The 20,726-nt window shown below is 33.9% G+C and overlaps 5 protein-coding genes across 5 annotated transcripts in view; 3 read left to right on the forward strand and 2 right to left on the reverse strand.

Moving 5' to 3' along the window:
* LOC100185933 (multidrug resistance-associated protein 1-like) overlaps positions 1-3,660 on the forward strand; it is a 22,256-nt gene extending 18,596 nt beyond the window's left edge. The window contains exons 32-38 of the mRNA XM_009864120.3: positions 42-143; positions 315-461; positions 1,057-1,215; positions 1,586-1,752; positions 2,214-2,328; positions 2,581-2,660; positions 2,958-3,660. Coding sequence (XP_009862422.1) covers positions 42-143; positions 315-461; positions 1,057-1,215; positions 1,586-1,752; positions 2,214-2,328; positions 2,581-2,660; positions 2,958-3,069 — 882 coding nt within the window. The 3' untranslated portion in view covers positions 3,070-3,660. The remainder of the gene's footprint in view (positions 1-41; positions 144-314; positions 462-1,056; positions 1,216-1,585; positions 1,753-2,213; positions 2,329-2,580; positions 2,661-2,957) is intronic.
* A 363-nt stretch (positions 3,661-4,023) lies between these two features.
* Positions 4,024-7,625, forward strand: LOC108949759. The gene is made up of 5 exons (XM_018813301.2): positions 4,024-4,205; positions 4,354-4,758; positions 5,069-5,178; positions 5,331-5,809; positions 5,895-7,625. Exons 1-5 carry the CDS (start codon positions 4,068-4,070, stop codon positions 6,911-6,913), a joined length of 2,151 nt encoding a protein of 716 aa, XP_018668846.1. The 5' UTR covers positions 4,024-4,067; the 3' UTR covers positions 6,914-7,625.
* Positions 7,544-10,054, reverse strand: LOC100179585 (proteasome subunit alpha type-2-like). The gene is made up of 7 exons (XM_002123903.5): positions 9,899-10,054; positions 9,462-9,671; positions 8,986-9,108; positions 8,565-8,646; positions 8,297-8,370; positions 8,059-8,116; positions 7,544-7,748 (listed from the first exon to the last, which is right to left on the reverse strand). The coding sequence occupies exons 1-7, from the start codon at positions 9,934-9,936 to the stop codon at positions 7,632-7,634; spliced, it is 702 nt and encodes a 233-aa protein (XP_002123939.1). The 5' UTR covers positions 9,937-10,054; the 3' UTR covers positions 7,544-7,631.
* Positions 10,055-10,659: 605 nt separating this feature from the next.
* Positions 10,660-12,575, reverse strand: LOC100182007 (actin, muscle). Its single transcript, XM_002123180.4, has 5 exons — positions 12,444-12,575; positions 11,989-12,313; positions 11,475-11,636; positions 11,194-11,385; positions 10,660-10,985 (listed from the first exon to the last, which is right to left on the reverse strand). The coding sequence occupies exons 1-5, from the start codon at positions 12,573-12,575 to the stop codon at positions 10,660-10,662; spliced, it is 1,137 nt and encodes a 378-aa protein (XP_002123216.1).
* A 463-nt stretch (positions 12,576-13,038) lies between these two features.
* On the forward strand, positions 13,039-20,726 carry LOC100184375 (ankyrin repeat and zinc finger domain-containing protein 1-like). The gene is made up of 13 exons (XM_002123570.5): positions 13,039-13,268; positions 13,719-13,898; positions 14,542-14,747; positions 15,231-15,457; positions 16,021-16,153; positions 16,362-16,500; positions 16,869-16,988; positions 17,371-17,540; positions 18,179-18,477; positions 18,856-18,967; positions 19,215-19,394; positions 19,693-19,754; positions 20,004-20,726. The coding sequence occupies exons 1-13, from the start codon at positions 13,136-13,138 to the stop codon at positions 20,119-20,121; spliced, it is 2,079 nt and encodes a 692-aa protein (XP_002123606.1). The 5' UTR covers positions 13,039-13,135; the 3' UTR covers positions 20,122-20,726.

Raw genomic sequence — 20,726 nt, forward strand, 5'->3', positions numbered from 1 at the left:
GGTAACCATGATATGTGATAGGTAACCATGATATATGATAGGTAACCATGATGTTGAATTGGTTGGTACGACAAGCAAGCGAACTTGAAACGAACATCGTCGCAGTTGAACGAGTTGAGGAATATTCGTCCGTAGATCAAGAGGTTTATGTGATTTCTATGTTTCATTATTATTAAATATTATATATGTGGATTTTTTTTCAAAAAATAATTTTAAGTTATATATAACTTTACAGTATTTTCACCAATCAAAAATGATGCCGTATCAATTTAACTAATTACACGCCACCTTATAATAATCACCACCAATCACAGGCACCTCTCACAATCGAAAGTACACGCCCCCCTTCAAACTGGCCAACCAGAGGCGAGATAAAGTTTGAGCATTACAGCACAAGATATAGGGAAGGGTTGGATCTCGTGGTAAAAGATATTTCTGTTGATATTCTTGGTGGGGAGAAGGTAAGACGATGTTTAACTTTGTTTTATAGACTGTATGTTTTCATATAAGGTTAAATAAGTTTATTTCATTAACTTTTATTATACATTTTTTTACCTTTTTTTGCAAGATGGTAAAATTTTTCATTGATATAAAATATAAATATTACGTAGCGCTGTATTCACTTGTATGGCCTATCGTTGAATGATAAATAAGTTTCATTCATTATAATTTTTTTCACATCTTTTTTAGTACCTTTTGTGATGGTAAAATTTTGCTTCTTATAAATAATATGTACTATGTAGCGCGCAATGCTGTTAAAAAAAGTTATATCGCACAATTTAAATACCAGTAGTCCTCAGTGTGATTTTAGGGGGCAAGAGACTAAATTTATTTTCTATTTTTTGAGAATCTAGCTCTGATATGATACTTATGAAGTAAGTCCTTTTTGAACAAGAGACTGATAACGCCATTTTAGGGAAAATTATCTCACAGAATACATTTTGTTGGATTTGATTTTTGTCTGTTATTTTGTAGCACATGATTATACACGTCAGTATTGTCAATCCCTATGATGAAGCATGATTATACACGTCAGTAACTCATGATAACACACAGGTTGGAATAGTTGGTCGTACGGGGGCTGGTAAGTCATCCATGACGCTCGCTTTGTTCCGCATCATTGAGTCCGCTGGTGGACAAATCACAATCGACGGGAAACAAATTTCCACTTTGGGGTTGGAGGATCTCAGGTCAAAGTTGTCCATTATTCCTCAGGTGGGTGGGTTGTGGTCAGGGGTTGGTGTTAGAGTGTTAAACTTGGATTATTTGTGTTATGTGTAATTTGCTGGAGGGGTATTCAAATGTGTGTATATAAATATGTTTGAGGTGTTAATGTTTAAGTTTAAAAGCTTGAAGGGTGAGTGTTAAAGTTGATGATTTTATGTGGGTATGCGGTTTTGCTTAAAGTTTGGATGTTTTGCATTTTTTCAAGGTGATGTTGCATTTAGTGCGTAACGAGTGTGCGCACTGAATGCATGAGAAGTGCATATTATGCAGTGTTTTATAACATCTAAAAATAAAAAATTAACATCAGAAAAAAATATAAATAATTTTATTTTTATAACATCTTAAAATAACTTTGTAGGATCCTGTCTTGTTCTCTGGTTCTCTGCGAATGAATCTTGATCCGTTTGACCAGTACAAGGACGATGAATTATGGGATGCATTGGAACATTCACATCTCAAAGATTATGTGGTTGGTTTGCCAAATAAGCTTGAGAATGAAGTCTCGGAAGGAGGGGAGAATTTGAGGTAAAGTGTGAAGAAGTGTTACAGTTGAACAAACATGGTCTAACTTTTTCAGCCTTTTTTGGTACGAAACCTTATTTTTGAATAGTTTTATTCCAGATTCAAAAACTTGTGTTGCTTTATTTTTTTCCTCTTATTGTGTCAAGAGAAATGAGACTTAAAAAACCAAACATAAGGTTAAAGAGAAAAATGTATATGTTAGTTCACTAAGTAGAAGTTCGAGGAATAAACTAAATCTAAAACGCAATAATCAGGGAATTGAATGTAATTGAATAGAAAAATGCTAAAAATATATGAAATACTACAAGTTTACAACCATATACTAAAAGATGCAATATTCCAACTTACAATATTAGAAAAAATAATTAACAAAACTGCACTTATCAAATAGGTCATGAAGTGAAATTCAAATGTAAAAAAAAATATCTAAAAAAAAGTTCATGCTATTGTCTTTTTATTCACAGTGTTGGTCAAAGACAGCTAGTTTGTTTGGCACGAGCGTTGTTGCGAAAATCCAAGATTCTTGTCTTGGATGAAGCAACTGCTGCAGTTGATCTTGAAACGGATGATCTTATTCAGGTAAGATGTTGAAATTGTAGGTTTTGGGTTGTCTGTAAGAACTGCTATTATCTCTACACATTGCATGGTTAAGAAAATATTTTTGGGCTAAAGAAGACTGGGAAATAGCGGAGTACAAATTTTAAAAACCTTCAAAATAAAATTATAACCTTTTTTTAATTTGTTTTTTGTTTTAAAATCTTTAATTTGTGGCTTATTGGTTTGTTTTTAGTTTTAAAACTTTACCAATTCTAATCCATGTAAATTCTCTAGGCAACTATTAGAGTTCAGTTCTCTGATTGCACGACCTTCACCATCGCTCACAGACTAAATACCATCATGGATAGCACAAGGTGATTGTAATAACATCATCCTATTTATTGTTTAAAAGTTATCCATCTTTTACTATGCTCAAACATTTGTGGTAGTTTTTCAACAACTTATTTAATTTTTTTCAACAACTTATTTTATAACACAGTAATAACTTTAATAAAAAAACTTTTTTATTATTTATGTCATTGGTGCCATGTGGCATACCCTAATATTACTCTTCGCAAAATCAGTCAATGTTTGTCCTATTTTCTGATAAGATTGCTCTGTCAAATTGGTCAAAAGGCAGATTTTACTTATTTTTTCCATCTGATAAACAGAGTGTTGGTGTTGGATAATGGTAGAGTGGCTGAGTTCGATACACCCGAGAAATTACTCGAAGCCAAAGGAATTTTCTACTCCATGGCAAAAGATGCTGGCCTTGCATCATAATTGGGGATAATCACTTCATTATGATGTCATAATGGTATAATTGGGTTCCTTCTCTACAGTGTTTGGTATTCGCTGATTTAAGATTCTGTCCGCTAGGGTTCAGTATTGTTTAAAATCTATGCATAGTCAGCGAGCATGATGCAGCGTTTTTTCGACAAATGTTCTTGATGCCACCTCGATATAATGCTTTAAATGATGTTTGTAATTTGATGGGCAGCATAGAAATCAAATTATGAATCCCTCTATTTCTATGTTATTTTGTCTGTAAATATCTGCATTTCTACGATATACCTAATTATTAATATACTATTTATTCTAATACTACATATATATCATTAGAGCAAATTAAGAAGCCTGTCTGTTGAAATTAACGCCTTCTCAGTTAGTAATTGTTTCAATTGTTTAAAGTAGTCATTGTGTATCAAGTACTTTCTAGTTCACTATCAACGACTCTTATCAAGTGATTATAATTTACCACACTACCTAACCATTGCACATATAACCGGAAATTGCTTTTTTCTCACAAAATCGATACAATAATGTTACAAGTTTTTTTGTGTTGTAAATACAAGAATACATTCTCATATATTGTCCAGTGTTATGTTAAGGGTGTTACAACAACAAAATCGTTGTGCTTATGGCTGTAAGTCTCCAGACTTTCTTTGTACAAACATATCACCTTAACTTAAGGCTTTGTCTTTTACAATAGATTCGCGAGACTCCTGCTGTCAATTGTCCATTGTGTGATTAAAGTATATGTTTATATGGGGCAGGGAGGGAGGGTTCTATACCCATATCAAGTTCCATATGATGTTATTTGAATCTCGGTAATTTTTAATCCGATTAACTCTGTTCTCTGTTGACCTTTTGGGTCAGCACTTTTATTTTCTCACTCGGAAAACTTATTGTTTGAGAATCTGTTGCACTGTGCCTTATATATCTAATGTAGAATGATTTTAACTTGTTTTTCTTGAGATATATTGCAAGTTAGAGCAGTAATGCCAGGTACAGCGGCTCTTAATCTGCCAGATATTAATGGGCGACTGCATCAGCAAAACCATGTCCCAATCTATAAAAGCAACAGAAAACGAAGAAACGTTTATCACAAGTTTAACCAGGAGGTGGCAGTTCGACAGGTGATATATCTGGCATCTGTTTTTTATTTGTTAAAGCTTATTATGTACAATTGTACATAAGGTGTATGAGTTTACCTTTTAATATGTATTTATTTTGTTAACTATGATATAATTTGACATAGTTTTAATTAATTGCTTTCCTCTACAGATTGAAAATTATGACAAATTCCTAAATGTTCGTCACAATCCAGTTGAATTAGCCCGAACAAGTTTAACGGGCTCTCGTCAAACTCTTACTCTTCCTAAAGTTGAGGCAAAATATTTAAAATCAAAGTCAAAACTAAACCACCATGAGATTCCATTAACTTTGGAGGACAGAGCTTATGAGAATGGAAGAACAAAGAAGGAAGGAAGTCGTTTCCTTGCAAACAGTATGCCAGATAAACAAGATGAAACAACACGAGTTCATTTACCAAGCCTTGTAAACCCGTTTGTGCCAAAAGAAGATCGAAAAGTAATTCCCAAACTTCGCAAAGGAATAAAGCCGACTTGGATTGACTTGACTGGCCAATCACAAGTTAAACAGGTTGCACCGGTCAATTCCCATGAAAAGGTTCAAGTTAATTTAAAGTGTGTTTTAATGTTGATTCGCTACACTTTTTACACCAGTACAAAATTTAGAACACAGGATTTTATTGCGGGTGTTTCGACAGTTAGGTCCCTACATTTTGATGTCAATTTTAAACTATAAAATCTAATCTTAATCAAAACTCTTGTAATTATAAAGTGAGAAACAGTTTTTGTCAAAAAGATTAATTCTATATTCAAGCATCGTGACATTAATATTAAAAACTCAATCTTGATTTTATTTTGACAATTTTTTACCAATACAACCATTTTGATGTCAAATACTTTTTCTACAGGACTTAGATTACCAGCGAGTGACATTAGTGACAGTTGACTATTCACCATCACCAGCCAAGTTGTCACGACGACCACTTCCCCCAACCTCACCCATACCTCCTATATCAAGGTGTCAATCGTGACTTCTATTAAGATCCTCTTTTTTAATTGGTTGATTTAACTGTTATTTCATAGAATAGTTTAAGTTCTGTCTGTTCTCGGCCCGCATTTTTTAATTTCAAATATATTCTAATTTTTTCAAATAACAAACATATTTAACAGTGTCCAGCCCCCCATTTCTACAGCAATATGGCAGCCTGCAGAATCTCGTAGCACAAGAAGCCGTGACTTTGCTGCTGTGGGTCAAAACTCCCAACAACAGGTTGATGGGGACACGCCTGCAACCAACGCAGGGAAACACCTGCTTGACAGTTTGCTTCAAAAGCTCGACCAAGCTCGGAAACTCAATCTTTCATCCACTAGAGGGCTTAGGGATCCAAGAGCAGGGGAGAGGTTTTGGGAAAGCAGCACTAAATCAAAAACATTAAAAAGTAGAAGCCAGAAACGAATTGAGAGTGATCGGCATTTTGGAAACTTAAAAACTGGGGTGATATTGAACAAACTGCCATCAGATTTGATGGGGAATTTGCAGAACACTTATCAGAGCCTGAGTCACTATTTAAAACGCACGGATCCTTACTTTCAAGCGAGGAGGGAGATGGAGAAAGAGAAAGTAAAGCCTATTGTCTATATTCCCACAGGTAAGTGTCATGTTTTAGTGGTCTAACCCTTACAGTAGATTTGCAGAATGTTTTTGTAAGTTTGATTTGTTCGTATTTTTTTCAGGCAGAGCAGGGGAGTCTGAGAATGATGAAGAAAATTTGAACGAATTTGGAAGAAATCGAAGCATTTCTCATCTTAGTGATGTCACAATGCGATATGTTCATCGTGAATCAAATGATACGCCATCTTTGGATCATATGCCGTGGGATGATCCTCCAGAAGTGAGGAAAAAGAAGAAGATAGAACCCGGGTCCGTGTCCGTTCACAGGGTCTCGGATACAGAGCAGAAGACAGTGAAGAGGTTGACCATCACACTCCCAAGCGTTCCTCCTTCGACACCTGATCCTTTGGTTTGGAGGAAAATGAAGGAGCAGAAGAAAAAGGTGAGAAAGGAAGAAGATGAGTGCAAGATGTGTGAAGATACTAAGGTTGCAAAGAGAGAGGATAGAAGGTCAAACAAGGTAATAGAAGCTGTGAAGAAAGTTCCAATTGTTTCTGTTACAGAGCCAGCACTTTCTAAAAAGTTAGATGCAATAGGAAAAGAGAGTTTTCGGAAAAACTGGCTTGAAGTGAAACCGAATCAGATTACAACGGTTAAAGAAGAAACAGCTGATGATTTAAATTCTCAGAAAGTTGACTCACTTACTGAGAAATTGATTTTAAAGCATGGAGAGATGAAAAGAAGGCATCAGTGTCCGAGGAAAGAGGTGGTTATAGCGCCTTTTAGTGTCAAGGTTGACGAAACTGATGTGAGACATTTGAACGAAAATGGGGCGAAAAAGTTTGAGCAAAAAATCTCACCATCTTACACTTTCTCTTATATTCCATCTAGTGTAAGAAAAGCAAAGATTCCAAAATCTCGTGAACTCAACTCAAAAATAGCGACAGCAATTCGTAATGGACCTGAGTCATCATTCATCAGCAGTTTTGTGCCTGATGCATCAGCGTTAATTAGGGACAAGAATCAAAAAGTTGACGCACACGCCAACATCAATGAAAGCAAAGAAAGAGTTCGGTCAAAAGTTGAATCGAGAAGATTGCAAAGAATGACTGTCAGGCAGGCAATAGAAGTTGAAATATAATATTTCTATAGGAGTAGAATATTATAGGAGTTAATATTTCTATGCAACAAATATGATATTTCAATAAAAAAATTTGGTATTTTTTCTTTTTTACCAGTTTTTGCTTGTACATTTCCTTTGATATTTTTCTTTAACCACTCTGTATTTTGAAGATCTTTGTGAAAATCCCCAATGAAGCACCAACAACTCAGAAACATTAGTAAAATAACTGAAGTGAAAGTGTACTTTTTTATTGAAAGCATTCTTTGCCACAGTTATGTAATTTTTAAAAAATTCCATATCTTTTCCCTTTATTCTTAGTTGTACACTGCGACATATGCTTTGCTGTTTCCATAGCACTTCTCCCTCATGTTTAGGCTATTTAACATGTGTTCACTGTTGTTTGTATAGCACAAGATTGATGTGTAAATTACTTTTTTATTTTAGGTCAGATTTTTTGTTCATGCACTTAAAAATATGTTTCCACTGTGTTTGATGATTTTGACTCTCGATTAATCAATTTTAAACCCTCATGAAGTGTATACATACATCCTATGATCCTACATTGTTTTATAATGTGCGTATACATTGTTTTAATACACACATACATGCATATACGGATGGTAAAAAACACACACAACACAAATCACGTCCAAGCAGCTTCACTTTTATTGAAACTTCCAATAAACACGAGTTACAGGAACAGAACTTTTTGCACAAAACTAAATGTCCATAATAATCAAGCTATCGAAGCGAGATAATCTTTTACTTCTGATGGGGTAAGCCTGTGAAAGCCATCAGCATTTGAAATTCCAACTTCTATGTTGTCCTCTGTCATCTGGCCTTCAAAGGACTCCTGTTGAAGTAGAGGATACACTTGAATGAAATAATGAATGTAACTTGCTTTATCCTCGCAAGGCAGGAAAACAACAGTCACTATAACATGGGTGTTCTGTTTCATACACTTCGTGCCAGCTCACAAGTTACCATGTATGTTACTTTGTGGGTGATTAATTTTATTATTTACTTAAACCTAATGAAGTGTTAATAATTTTAAAGTATTATATTTTTGATCCAGGTCTTACAGTAGTAAATGTGGATAGTGTACATTTAAATTTATATTGTGTAGTACAATACTTTAAATTTAAGTTTATAAAAAATCTTACCTTTAATGTAAGTATAGCAGTGTGAACAGCATCGTCTAATTGTAATTCTTCATTATATCTAAAAGGATGTTATATATTATATACAAGGTAAAATAAACCTGCATAATTACACTAACTACTACTTTATGTATTCGAGATATGTAGTAATGTGATGCATCCAGCAAGAACTTGTAACTGTAACAATTTACTTTTTATGTGTGTTTTACAGTAGAGTATGGGCTAGCACTTTACAATTTACCTTTTTTCCAGAAATGATTTCCCATTTAAATGATTCTTTCCCATTGCTGTGGCTTTCCATGCAAAGTAAGCTCCCTGTAAAGTGAAGTTTGAAATAAAAAGTAAGCAATATAAAACTACATTAGATAACCTTAAATCTTTTCATGCTATAATAGTAACAAATTTTGAGCTGAGGAACTGTTTTGGACACTAAGTGCATATGAAATAAAGCTTGGTCATAGAGTACTCTTACTGTAACAGTTATCCAAATGTAATTAAAATATACTTACAGAAGGATCACATTGAAATAGGTATGGTCTGTTATCATCCCAACCACAAATAAGGAGAGACACACCAAAAGGACGAACACCGCTATGGAAAATATATTGTAAAGTAAATATACATCAAAAGAAACTAAAAAGTTTGGGACAAAGTGTTCCACCCTGTTCCACTGGTGTGTCATACAACAAATTCCAGTGTGTAATGAAATATTTATTAATTAAATTTTGAAACTTCAGAATAAGTTGCCGTGCATAAAACATAAAAAAATGTGTTGCATTAATGCGTTGCTAACAAAAATTTGGATTCAAATGTAGTAAGACACTAAAACATTGAAGAAATCCTAGTTTAGGAAAATATTATTAAAAACTTGTTTATCAGATGTTTTTTTAAATCGATTTTAATTGACAACCTGTCAAACACACCACTTACCCCGACTGTGTGTATTCTTGCATAACAGATGCAATTCGCTGTACCAGTTGTGTAGTAGGAATACTTTCTTGATATTGTCGATAATATAATTGTGCAATTTTACGGGCTCTAGTCAGCAACACTCTATGGATATTTAAAAGGAGCATTTTTATTTATTTGGTATGTTTTCAAATAGTTTTTTTAAGACCAGAGGTAATTAATGAATAATTTTTCGGTGCTAGTGAAGAATCCTTTCCCTATATTATCTGCTTACCAATAATCCATAACTACTAACCCTCCATAACCCTAATTATGAACCCCTAACTAACAACTTCTAACCCGATCAGTAACATACCAGAGGATTCTTCACTAGGGCTGATTTTTCATTATATCTCATTTAATTTATAGTAAATTACACTTTTTCAGTCATTTGGTTTTGAAATTACAAATTATCCAAAATCCAACAAAGCAAAGAATGTTTTGAAAGACACACAAACCTGTAATCAGGTCCCATTCCACTGTAAACAATCCCAATTTTATCTGTCACTGCTTCTACTTTATGGATGCTATGCTCATCATATAAAATCGATTTTTGCTTCTTTTCTGTTGCCATGACAACTCCATCCTGAGCTTTAATACCAACGGAAGGCGATCCAGCAGTCACAGCATTCAGTGCATATTCGATTTGCACTAATTTGCCGCTAGGACTGTTTAAAAAAAAAATTTAGAAATATAAAAAGAATGCATTACATTGTATGGACACTAAGACCCATATATTTTAAGTTTATTGTGACCCTAAATGACTGGGTATGGCTCTATAAAGAGAGAAGGCCCAATTATATAACAACAAATTCAAACCACATGATAATACAGCGTACCAAAACTAAAATAGAGAAAAAAAAATTGAAAAAAATAATGCTTATCGTTTACAAACCTGAAAGTTGTTAGGGAAAAGCTGTATCGTTCAGACATATTCTAATTGTTGATATTTCAGTTAAGGATATTTCAAAAACGTTTAATACAAGATGATGTCAGCGAAATGAGAACTTTGGGGCTTCCCCGAGTTTTATCGGGTCCGCTAGTGGGCGGGTGTATTTTACTTTTGCGGGAAACAAAAACGGTATTTTATACTTTAAAGCAGTCCGTTTCAGTCCATTATATTTAGTCCGTTATATTTAGCAATAATGAATAATTGGTGTATAATGCCGTGCACTGCAAGTACCAATGTGTCTTGTAAACGCTGCAGTTAACATGCCGAACTTTTTCATGCCACTATTCCATGTTTACCACCCTCGTTACTTTCTTTGTTATAGTAGGGTCAGGGTGGGGGAAGATAAGACACTTTTTCATTCTATTTTCTCGTCACACTTGGTAGTAAACAAAGAACATTTAAAGAATTATTAAACCGTATGCTCATAATTGTTTAAAACACGATCAGGACATTTGGATATTATGTGCTAAAAGTGTCCCATCTTCCCCCACTCTACTATATCTATTTGTTCTAACTTTGTAAGAGATCCATTGAAGTCGGCTGCCTCTTCAATACTGTCTGAATAAACATGACCCCACAACAGTACCTTTTTCATAGATTTTTCGATAAGACTGGTTTATTTACAATTCGAATTACCTAACTGATAAATTACGGCTCGTTAATTAAACGACGATGTGCAAATTAGTTGAGAGTTCTTTTCTTGTTTAGAAGCATTTTCGGTGGACAATAGATGGGCCAGCTTCGTCGTATTCTTGCTTGGTGATCCACATCTGTTGGAAGGTGGAAAGAGAAGCGAGGATGGATCCTCCGATCCATACGGAGTATTTCCTCTCTGGTGGAGCAATGATCTTGATCTTCATGGTGCTGGGAGCGAGAGCAGTGATCTCCTTCTGCATTCTGTCAGCGATACCAGGGTACATGGTTGTACCTCCGGAGAGAACGTTGTTGGCGTAAAGATCCTTTCGGATGTCAATGTCGCACTTCATGATGGAGTTGTAGGTGGTCTCGTGGATTCCAGCAGATTCCATACCTATGGTAAATATAGATTTAAAATATTTGAATCTTAAAGACGTGTACGCTTATCATAAACTGTTGGCAATATCTATACACTTTTATTTTGACGACATGGCTTTGTTAACCTTATTGTGTAATATAGGCACTTTGGGACTCGCTACTACATGTGCCGATTGATTATGATCATTATAGCCGTTACTGTATTAACAATTATTTCATTTTACCGATGAAGGAAGGTTGGAAGAGAGTTTCCGGGCATCGGAACCTCTCGTTTCCGATAGTGATGACTTGACCGTCGGGAAGTTCGTAGCTCTTCTCTAGGGATGTGGAAGATGCTGCGGTGGCCATCTCCTGCTCGAAGTCGAGCGCAACGTAACAGAGCTTCTCTTTGATATCTCGAACGATTTCACGCTCGGCTAAAAATATTTAAAATTAGTTGAGTGTCATGCATAAAGTTATGGGTTATATAGTACTGCCATGTAAACATTGAGTATAAAACACGTACCGGTTGTAACGAAAGAGTAGCCTCTCTCTGTAAGTATCTTCATCAAATAATCTGTGAGATCTCGTCCAGCTAAATCCAACCGGGCGATGGCGTGAGGGAGCGCGTATCCCTCGTAGATTGGAACGTTGTGTGAAACACCGTCACCAGCGTCCATGACGATACCTGAACGTAAGCATTTTTTTATCAACTGCAACTAAACTGTGTTACGCAATTGTTTAACAAGATATTTCTTACTCAATATTTGCGTGTGTATAGGCCTAAAAAAATGAATGTAACTTACTTTATCCTATAGCGTGGCTGGAAAACGACAGTCGTTTTGACACGGGTGTTTATACACCTCGTGCCAGGTTACGAGTTACGCGTATGTACCTTTGTGGTACGGGCCTATTTAATACTACCACCTATATTAACAAACGTAAAGTTATTTTTAAAAATGTAAAATCTAATATGGCATGGCAAAAGTCCTTTCTTATAAACGCAGAAAATATTCAAATATTACGTTATATTCTGTTACCTGTTGTACGTCCAGATGCGTATAAAGAGAGCACGGCTTGAATGGCGACATACATGGCCGGTACGTTGAAGGTTTCAAACATAATCTGGGTCATCTTTTCTCGGTTAGCCTTTGGGTTAAGTGGAGCTTCGGTGAGCAGAGTCGGGTGTTCTTCGGGAGCAACACGGAGCTCGTTGTAGAAAGTGTGATGCCAGATCTTTTCCATGTCGTCCCAGTTAGTGATAATACCGTGCTCAATCGGGTATTTCAAGGTAAGAATACCTCGCTTGCTTTGTGCTTCGTCGCCAACGTAGCTGTCTTTTTGGCCCATACCGACCATGACACCCTGTTGATATCAAATGCCATTTTTAATGTTAATATATAACAAGGACGAAGATTGCACGAATAATAAACAAGTTATAATGATAATAAACAAAGGATTTTATTTCCAAATATTACAGTAGAAAGAAACTGACCTGGTGGCGGGGCCGACCAACGATGGATGGGAAGACAGCACGAGGTGCGTCATCTCCGGCGAATCCTGATTTTACTAATCCTGAACCGTTGTCGCAAACCAGAGCGGTTTGATCTTCTTCTGAGTCCGACATGATTGAAGTTTGCTTGCTTGAGTTGGTTGAGTGAAGACTAGAAGCTTGTAAGCGAGTGAATGTGCTCTGGACGTCAATGGTTAGCGCTTATATACCTTACATACAGAGTTCTGCAGTTGTCGTCACTTCTAAGTTGAAATGTGCGAATCGCCGGCGCTCCTTATTTGGTAAGACGCACGAATGTCCAGCAAGCGATGGGCTGCACTCGAACCACACACATGGACAGATGTGGCAGGCAAAGGTGGCATATTGTAGTCTTCTTAGTTCTTACTGCGTGGGATATTTGCCGCTTGGCACTTTTGACATCATTATTACGATTAACATACGTTTTAAATATTCACCTTGCTATATATATATATTATATATTCTATATACTTGTAACTTAAATTTAATTTACACCCCGAAATCATAATCTTTTACAGAGTTTAAAAACATAAACATCACATAAATTAAAGGTAGGGAAAATTCCCGCATATAAAACCAATACATGACGTCAATTCACAATTTTGTTACGAAACACAGTTAATAAAGTAAGTAAGCCTGGCGCTACCACAGTGATCATGTCTCATTTATGTCCATACAAAATATCACTTAGTGAAAGTGAACGTCTCAGCGAACTTTTGGTGGAACTAAAACTTGGAAAACGAACGGATACTGAAACAGAACGAGTTCAGGATACAGATAAAGTTACAGGTAAGATGCTTCTACCAAACTATCATGAATGGCTAAATGAATAAAGCGTTTCCCAGGTAAGTATTACATTGGATTTTATAAAGTGCTAGTGAAGAATCCTCCCCCACCTTATTTGCAAACTGCGGATTGATATTTTTTGTGCAGATTGCTAGTAAAATCTTGAAAATTGCGCGAATTTTTGACCCAATTTTAAAAATTCTGCTGGGAGGATTTATCCTCCGCGAACGACATATTTTCCAGTCTGGCTAACCCGTATCCTCTAACTACTAACCCATATAAATAACCACTAACCCCATAACCATTACCCTTACCCATAACCACCAACCTGTAACACTTTCCACGTGTTTATTCTGCTAGGTTTTTTCACCACTGCCAAGTGTCCAATCAAAGTTAATTCAACTAAAAAGACTTTTTTCAGTAATAAAAATTTACAATATTATTTTTTATTAGAACCACCTACTGAAGAGTCAACTGCAGATCAAACATTACAATGTCTGACTTGCAAATGCGAGTTATCGGAGCGAGAAAATCAAACCGAGCATTACAAAGGAGAATGGCATCGTTATAACTTAAAACTGAGATTGTTGGGTTTGCCGGCCATTGGTGAGGATGAGTTTGGTGGAATGTCAGGTAATTACTGATGTCCTAGTCTGGGGGGTATGACAGATTAAACTTTAAGTTATGCACTCAGTAATTTGTTCCATACAGGTCAAATAATTAAACAATGAACCAAATCTGTATCGTATTAAGTAGGATGTCCTAATGTGATTTCGGAATGTACGTGCTTTACCCCCTGAATTTTAATGATAGCACGCACGCATGTGAAAAAGAACCGTCTTTTACATACAAGATCTTTTTAGGAACTACTATATTCTGAAGACTCTTGTTTGAACCTTGAGAAATCAGTGTATGTTAGGCCGGTGCTGTTTAAATCTTTTTGTTAGCCACATTTATTAACTTCTAATATTTTTTCTGCGACTCTTGTTGGTCAATACAATAGTATAATATTAATACATGCATTACTTTGTGTAGTATTTGTATACACCTGTTTGGGAAGTCCGGCAAAAAACAACATATCTATGGTTTAAGATTTGTTGTGCAGTTAGTTTTATAGGGTTTTTGAGAAACGTTTGAATAGTCTGCCACAAATTCACAAGGGTAAAGCTGTATATTAAACTTAGCAGTCTGACTGTGGAAATGAGGTTAAAATATATTAATACGCATGCAGTTTCAGTAAATATATACTGGATTCAAAAATGAATCATTGTTTCAGTTGATGATTTGAGCATCTCTGGCTCTGACTCTGACTTCGATTCTAGTCCTGCATCCAGAAGAAGATTCTCGTTATCTTTGTGTAAGTCTGATGCAGAAGAAGAGGACGCACATGATGAGCAGTTTGATAACAGGAGACCAAAACTATACTTACAAAATAAAAGTGGCGAAGTGCTTTCTATATATAAAAAGGTCTTATATAGCAAGGTAAGATTTGACTGTAACAAAATATTTGTGCATCCTAAAAAAATTTGGAATGTGGCCTACCCCGTTTTCAAGGCTTAAATTGGTAAAATAATACCTATTATTAAGACAGTAGATGTGCCTTGTTTACATGCATATTTAGTATGTTATATAGAGTCATAATGAACATGCTGGATCCGTTTGACTTGCCCCGGAAATTTAGGAAACTTATGTGTCTGCTGTGTAGAATAGAGTATGCTTTTAATTTTTATAAATTTTACTTTTGACAGATTGGGCAAGTGTTTTTCATACCCCTGTTGTTCAGCCTATGCAGCATCTATTTTTAACAAAACTTGAATTGTTTATGAAATTGAGTTGTTTTTCAAAATTTAGTTTTCTGAATTGTTTAAAAAAAATTAGTTTTTCGATAATTCAAAATAAAAAATTGTAAATTTATTTTTAATAAGAAATGAAACCTAATAAAATTAATGTTATTCATTATCACAGACAATAAACAACGATGAAGATGTAGCAAGGTATGCGTCAAGCATGATCGCTCAAGCATGCAATCAAACATGGGTTGTAATTCTTCTCAGTGCGGGGCATTTTGCTGCCGCTGTGTTCGAGGGGTCAAAAGTTGCCGCTCACAAAACATTTCATCGTTATATTGTCCGCGCAAAACGGGGAACTGTTCAAAGCTCCAATGATGCTGCGAATCGCAACAGTACAGCTAAGTAATTACTTACAAGTAAATTATGATAGCTTTTTTAAACATATATAAATGACTACTCTTGTATGAAAGTTTAATGTCAGCATTCTTCTGCCATATGGTAAAACTGCATCAGAGGAAATGACACAACAATACTATAGTTGCCCACACAATTTTTAAACATGTTCTGTTATAAAAGCTTACACTAATTTGATTTGTATTGAATTATTTCTGTAAATGAATGTTCTGTAAAGTGAGTATTTTGGCTGTTGCGAACCACGTTTCAAAGTTATTTTATGAAGCTTTTATTATTTGTTTTATAACTGTTTAATTTATTTAAATTTACTTTAGAAACTTCTATTTGTTTAATTTTACAAGTTTATGTCCTCAACTAACTTAAAAAGGCTATTGCAGTATGTTAACAAATGAATAAAAGTAAGACTTCCCAAGTTTTCTGGAAAATCCTACTTTATGTATGTAACTATACTGGTATAATGTATTTATGTTCATCAATACCTATTTGACCTTTAGTTTCTTGTTTTTATGACATCATAATCAACATAATTTACAATGTTAATTGTCTTTTAGATCAGCAGGTGCAAGTTTGCGACGACATAATGAACAAGTGTTGGAGGAAAATATCAAACAGTTGCTCTTGTCTTGGAATGAAGAGATAAAGAACGCTGCGTTAATATTTATAAGGATTCCACAATATAGAAAAGTAGGTTTTTCATTTTTTTATTTGAAAACCTGATCTGCCATAGTATAGTTTTAAAATGAATAGGTATAAACAGTGTCAAATAAAATAATAAATGATGCTGTTTGTTCTGCTCAATTAAAGTATGTAATTATAACAAATTTCAATTTTGGTAATTTAGTTTTGATTTATTTCAACTCAAAAAATAAAATTAAAAAATAAATTTTCTTAGGGATTGTTCTACAGTGGAAAAGATCCTTTGTTTAATTCAAAAGATTCTCGAATTCGAACAATTCCGTTTGTTACTCGTCGTCCGACTTTCAATGAAGTTCAAAGAGTTCATCAGGAATTGTTTTCCGTTGCTATGCATGGTATAATGTTATATCTATGGTTCAATTGGCAGATCAGAGATTTTTGCCGTTTTCTCAATGACAATATTAAAATCTTGGAACCAAAGTTATCATTTTTAAAAAGTCTATTTTTCGAAAATAAATTGAGGAAATGCAATAAAATATAAAGAATAGAAAAACACCAATCGAGTGAGCCTGCATAAAAATACAATATTAATGTTAAATATTGCCTGAAGTAACATTAATGTGCACATAATGGTAATTCAACTTATTGCTGTTTTTGGTCGAAATAAATTAAGAAATTTGAAATATCTTAATGTAATGTCATTAAGTTCGTCCAAAATCTTTTAACCTATTCAAAACCCTGCACTTCTGATGTAACAATGCAGGTAAGAATTCAATGCCAGATATCTTGACACCACCTCGTGCATCTAAAAACAAGCGAATTAAGAATCCCGTCATACAACCGAAAGTTGAAGAAATTAAAACTTTATCACAAACTGGGAGTGGTGAGTATATGGTTGAATAAAATTTGATAAAATATATATATATTTATTTTATTTAGTGTTTGTCTTTTTTCTTAAAAAAAAATTATTTGAATTTTTGCATTTTGTTGTAATTCCAATTTATACAAATATGATTATTCTGAGCTTTTTTTGTTATTTACATCCAAGAAATTTGATTTGTTTTTATAACTGTGGTTATTAAAATCATATTGACCTTAATTGATTAACTCTAGTTTTGGAAAAGTATAAAAGAATTAGGTATATGTTAGGAGTTAGGTAGTATGTCACTATGTGCCAAAGGTGTCAAAGGGTCTTTCCCCCCTACCATATGTTAATGCATGATTTCTTTAAAGTATTGTTTTGTCTGAATTCTGTTTCAACTTAGATTCTGACATTGAGCTGATAACTACAAATCAATCAGTTGAAACTTCAGAACTAAAAATGTTTGAAACAAAAATCACAAATTATGGAAATAAGAAGAAAAACAAAAAGAAAAAGAAGAAAAAACAAGATAATAACACACCTACAAGCACAGAAAAAGAGAAAGTTGAAAAAGTAAAACATATTTTTAAATTTTATTAAAAAAAAAACTTTTTTGTGTTGCTTCCTTTAAATATCACATTGCTGTAATAAGTAATTAAGTTTTTATCGTAGGTTAACCTTTATCTAAATAATAATTATGTTTATATATAAAAATGCTTTCTACATTATGTTATATATAGGGTGGGATGGGGGAAGATGGGACACCTTTTTATTATATTTTCTTGCCCAATTCGCTGGTAAGCAAAAAAATTCTAAGAAATATAAAACGGTATCCTCACTCCCATAGACCGTTGCTTAGTTTAAAACACAATGAGCGTGTTTCAAGATTGTTTGCTAAAGGTGTTCAATCTTCCCCCACCCTACTACATTTTTACAATCGCCACTATGTTAAACAACCTGCTAAGGCAACCCAATTAATATTGTATTGCTTATTCGCGCACTAAACAAAACTTTGCCGCGTAGCATGCCCTCGCGCAAGGCCCTGCTTTAAACATTTGACATCATATGTGTTGTCATAATGAGTATTACGTCACACGATTTTTACGTCACTATAGCCAGCACCCCATAAGTAAGGCTAAACTTGGCGCCTATGTATGTATATATATGTAAATACATATATATGCAGAAAATAATGTTGCATTACATCACAGGCACCAGCTGTAGAAGCAAAACAACAAAGATTTCCAGCACATATTGAAGATTTCCTCAACCAGATGTTCACGGCATGCAAGACTTCCAACTTAAACCTCATACATGAGCTAATTCATGATTTCTCATCACGAGATTCATGTGATGCACAGTCATCGGATCCTGGGAATGAACAGATTTCTCATGTGATTAATTTCACGATTGATTCACAGGGAAACACTTTACTTCACGTTGCTGCGAAAACTGGACTCAAGGAAATTATATTCACACTGCTTGAAGCAGGTGCTGACCCTGCCATTAAGTGAGTTGGTTTTAATGTGTGTGAATATTGTAGAATATGTTTGAGGATCATTAAAGTTTCAGTGTTGACCAATTGAATATGTTTGAAAATTATTAAAGTTTCAGTGTTGACCAATTGAATCTGTTTGAAAATTATTGAAGTTTCAGTGTTGACCAATTGAATATGTTTGAAAATTATTGAAGTTTCAGTGTTGACCAATTGAATATGTTTAAAAATCATTAAAGTTTCAGTGTTGACCAATTGAATATGTTTGAAAATCATTGAAGTTTCAGTGTTGACCAATCGAATATGTTTGAAAATCATTAAAGTTTCAGTGTTGACCAATTGAATATGTTTGAAAATCTTTAAAGTTTCAGTGTTGACCAATTTTTTTTTCAGAAACTTCACATCCTTCCTTCCATATTGTTTATGTCCAAATAAGGAAGCGCGTAACATTTTCCGTAGATTTCGATCAAAATATCCGGACAAGTTCGATTACAAATCCGCTCAGGTTCCTAATTCATAAGTAACATTTTATTGGCAATGGCGTATTTGGTGGTTGAGAAAGAATTTTTACAAAATTGTATGTGTTTCCACTATTTATAAATAAACACAAAAAATAAGGTGTTAGATAGTGGTGAATCATGCATTAAATTATTCATGATTCGTGACTTTATAGAAAAGAGTTTTTATTGTTTAAAGTTATCACCATACCTGCTTCTGGGAAGACTTAATTTTTAATTCCAAATTTTCTTCAGATTCCCTCTCCTCTCTCGGATGTTGCAGAGGAAGAAATGAAGAAAAAGAAATCTGAGAAGAAGAAGATGCAAAGATTGGATCGGAAGTTAAAGGAGCGAGTAAAGAGAGAGGAAGAAGAGAAAAAGAAAGAAGAGCAAGATGAAAAAGAGAGATTTCTTGCTCTTTCAGATCGAGAGAAGGTTGAATATATTGTTTATCAATTTTTACAAAAATGACAGTTTTTCTTTTTATTATGCTTGTAATGTTCATGGTACCTGTAGTGTATGGTATAGTTTACTTTTTGTTAAACTGTTTTTTTTTTGTATTATTTGCATTATTTATCAATTGTTTTTTACTGTTGTGTGTCACAACTATGTTGTGTTGATTTCTTTGTTGAACATTCTTCTTGTTAAACTTTATTTTCATAACTTCCTCATATTTTTTGCATTTCAATTCTAATTTTTGAAATAGGTAATTAAATTTACAATTTTTTTACAGAGGTTGATTGCCATAGAAAGAAGAATGATGAATTCTCATCCTTCTCCATCTTCTAATGAAAGGTTTGTTTCACCTTGTTCCATTATTTTTATTTATTCAAAAAATGTTCACGGTTTTGATTCTAATACCAGTTTTTACAACTGCTTGTTTGATTGCTATGATTTTAAAATGTGAAGCATTTTAACTTTTTTCAAGCACAGGTTTTTAAAGTTTCCTAATTTTACGTTTCATAGTTTTACAATTTCCAGTCAAATTTTTTTTTGCCAGTGCATTTAAACATTCAGGAATTAGTAATATATTATTTTTTGCAGACGTTGCTTCACTTGTGCAGAAAGTTTGTTTGCAAAAGTCCCGTTTGAATATCTTGACTTTCAATTCTGTTCCGTCATTTGTTTGAAAACTCACAAGAAGACAAAAACAAAATCATAATTTTTTACCCATATTTATTTAGGAAATTCTTGTTCTTTTATTCATTGAGTTTTAAATATTTATTTTAGGAAATATAAGACCTCAGATATATAAAGAATTGTACGTTTTTTTGTAAAACAGCTTTTCCAAGATAAAGTATATTGTTATGTTTCGTATGTGCATACAGTATACAGAATATAGTCCACCTGTTAGTTGCCTCATTCATTCATAACCATAAAGTTTAGCATTTTTATGATAGATTTATTCCGCAAATAGGTTGTAAAGGAGCTCCCTATTTGTTGAAAATCACGCTTTTTTCTGAACTTTTCTGAAAGTGGTTTTGTTTTCTTGGTGTTTGCAGTATAAGACTGTGTAATTTGAATTGTTTTATGTGGTGAACAATTTATTTTACTTTAGTGGTGAATTGATTTAATAATAGATTTATGTTAACGGTGATAAAATTTTGTTTCTTGAATGTTAGTATTAAAACTCCCTATTTTTTCAAGAGTTTCTTTTAAAAATATTAAAAAAATTGCAATCTATTTAAATTCGAGTTAAACTCCTTTTACTCTTTTGTTTCAAACGCTCACTTCATTGTGATGTCATAGCCATGTTTTTTAAAGAAA

Source organism: Ciona intestinalis, chromosome 1 (assembly GCF_000224145.3).
Source record: "Ciona intestinalis chromosome 1, KH, whole genome shotgun sequence".
Taxonomy (NCBI): Eukaryota; Metazoa; Chordata; class Ascidiacea; order Phlebobranchia; family Cionidae; genus Ciona; species Ciona intestinalis.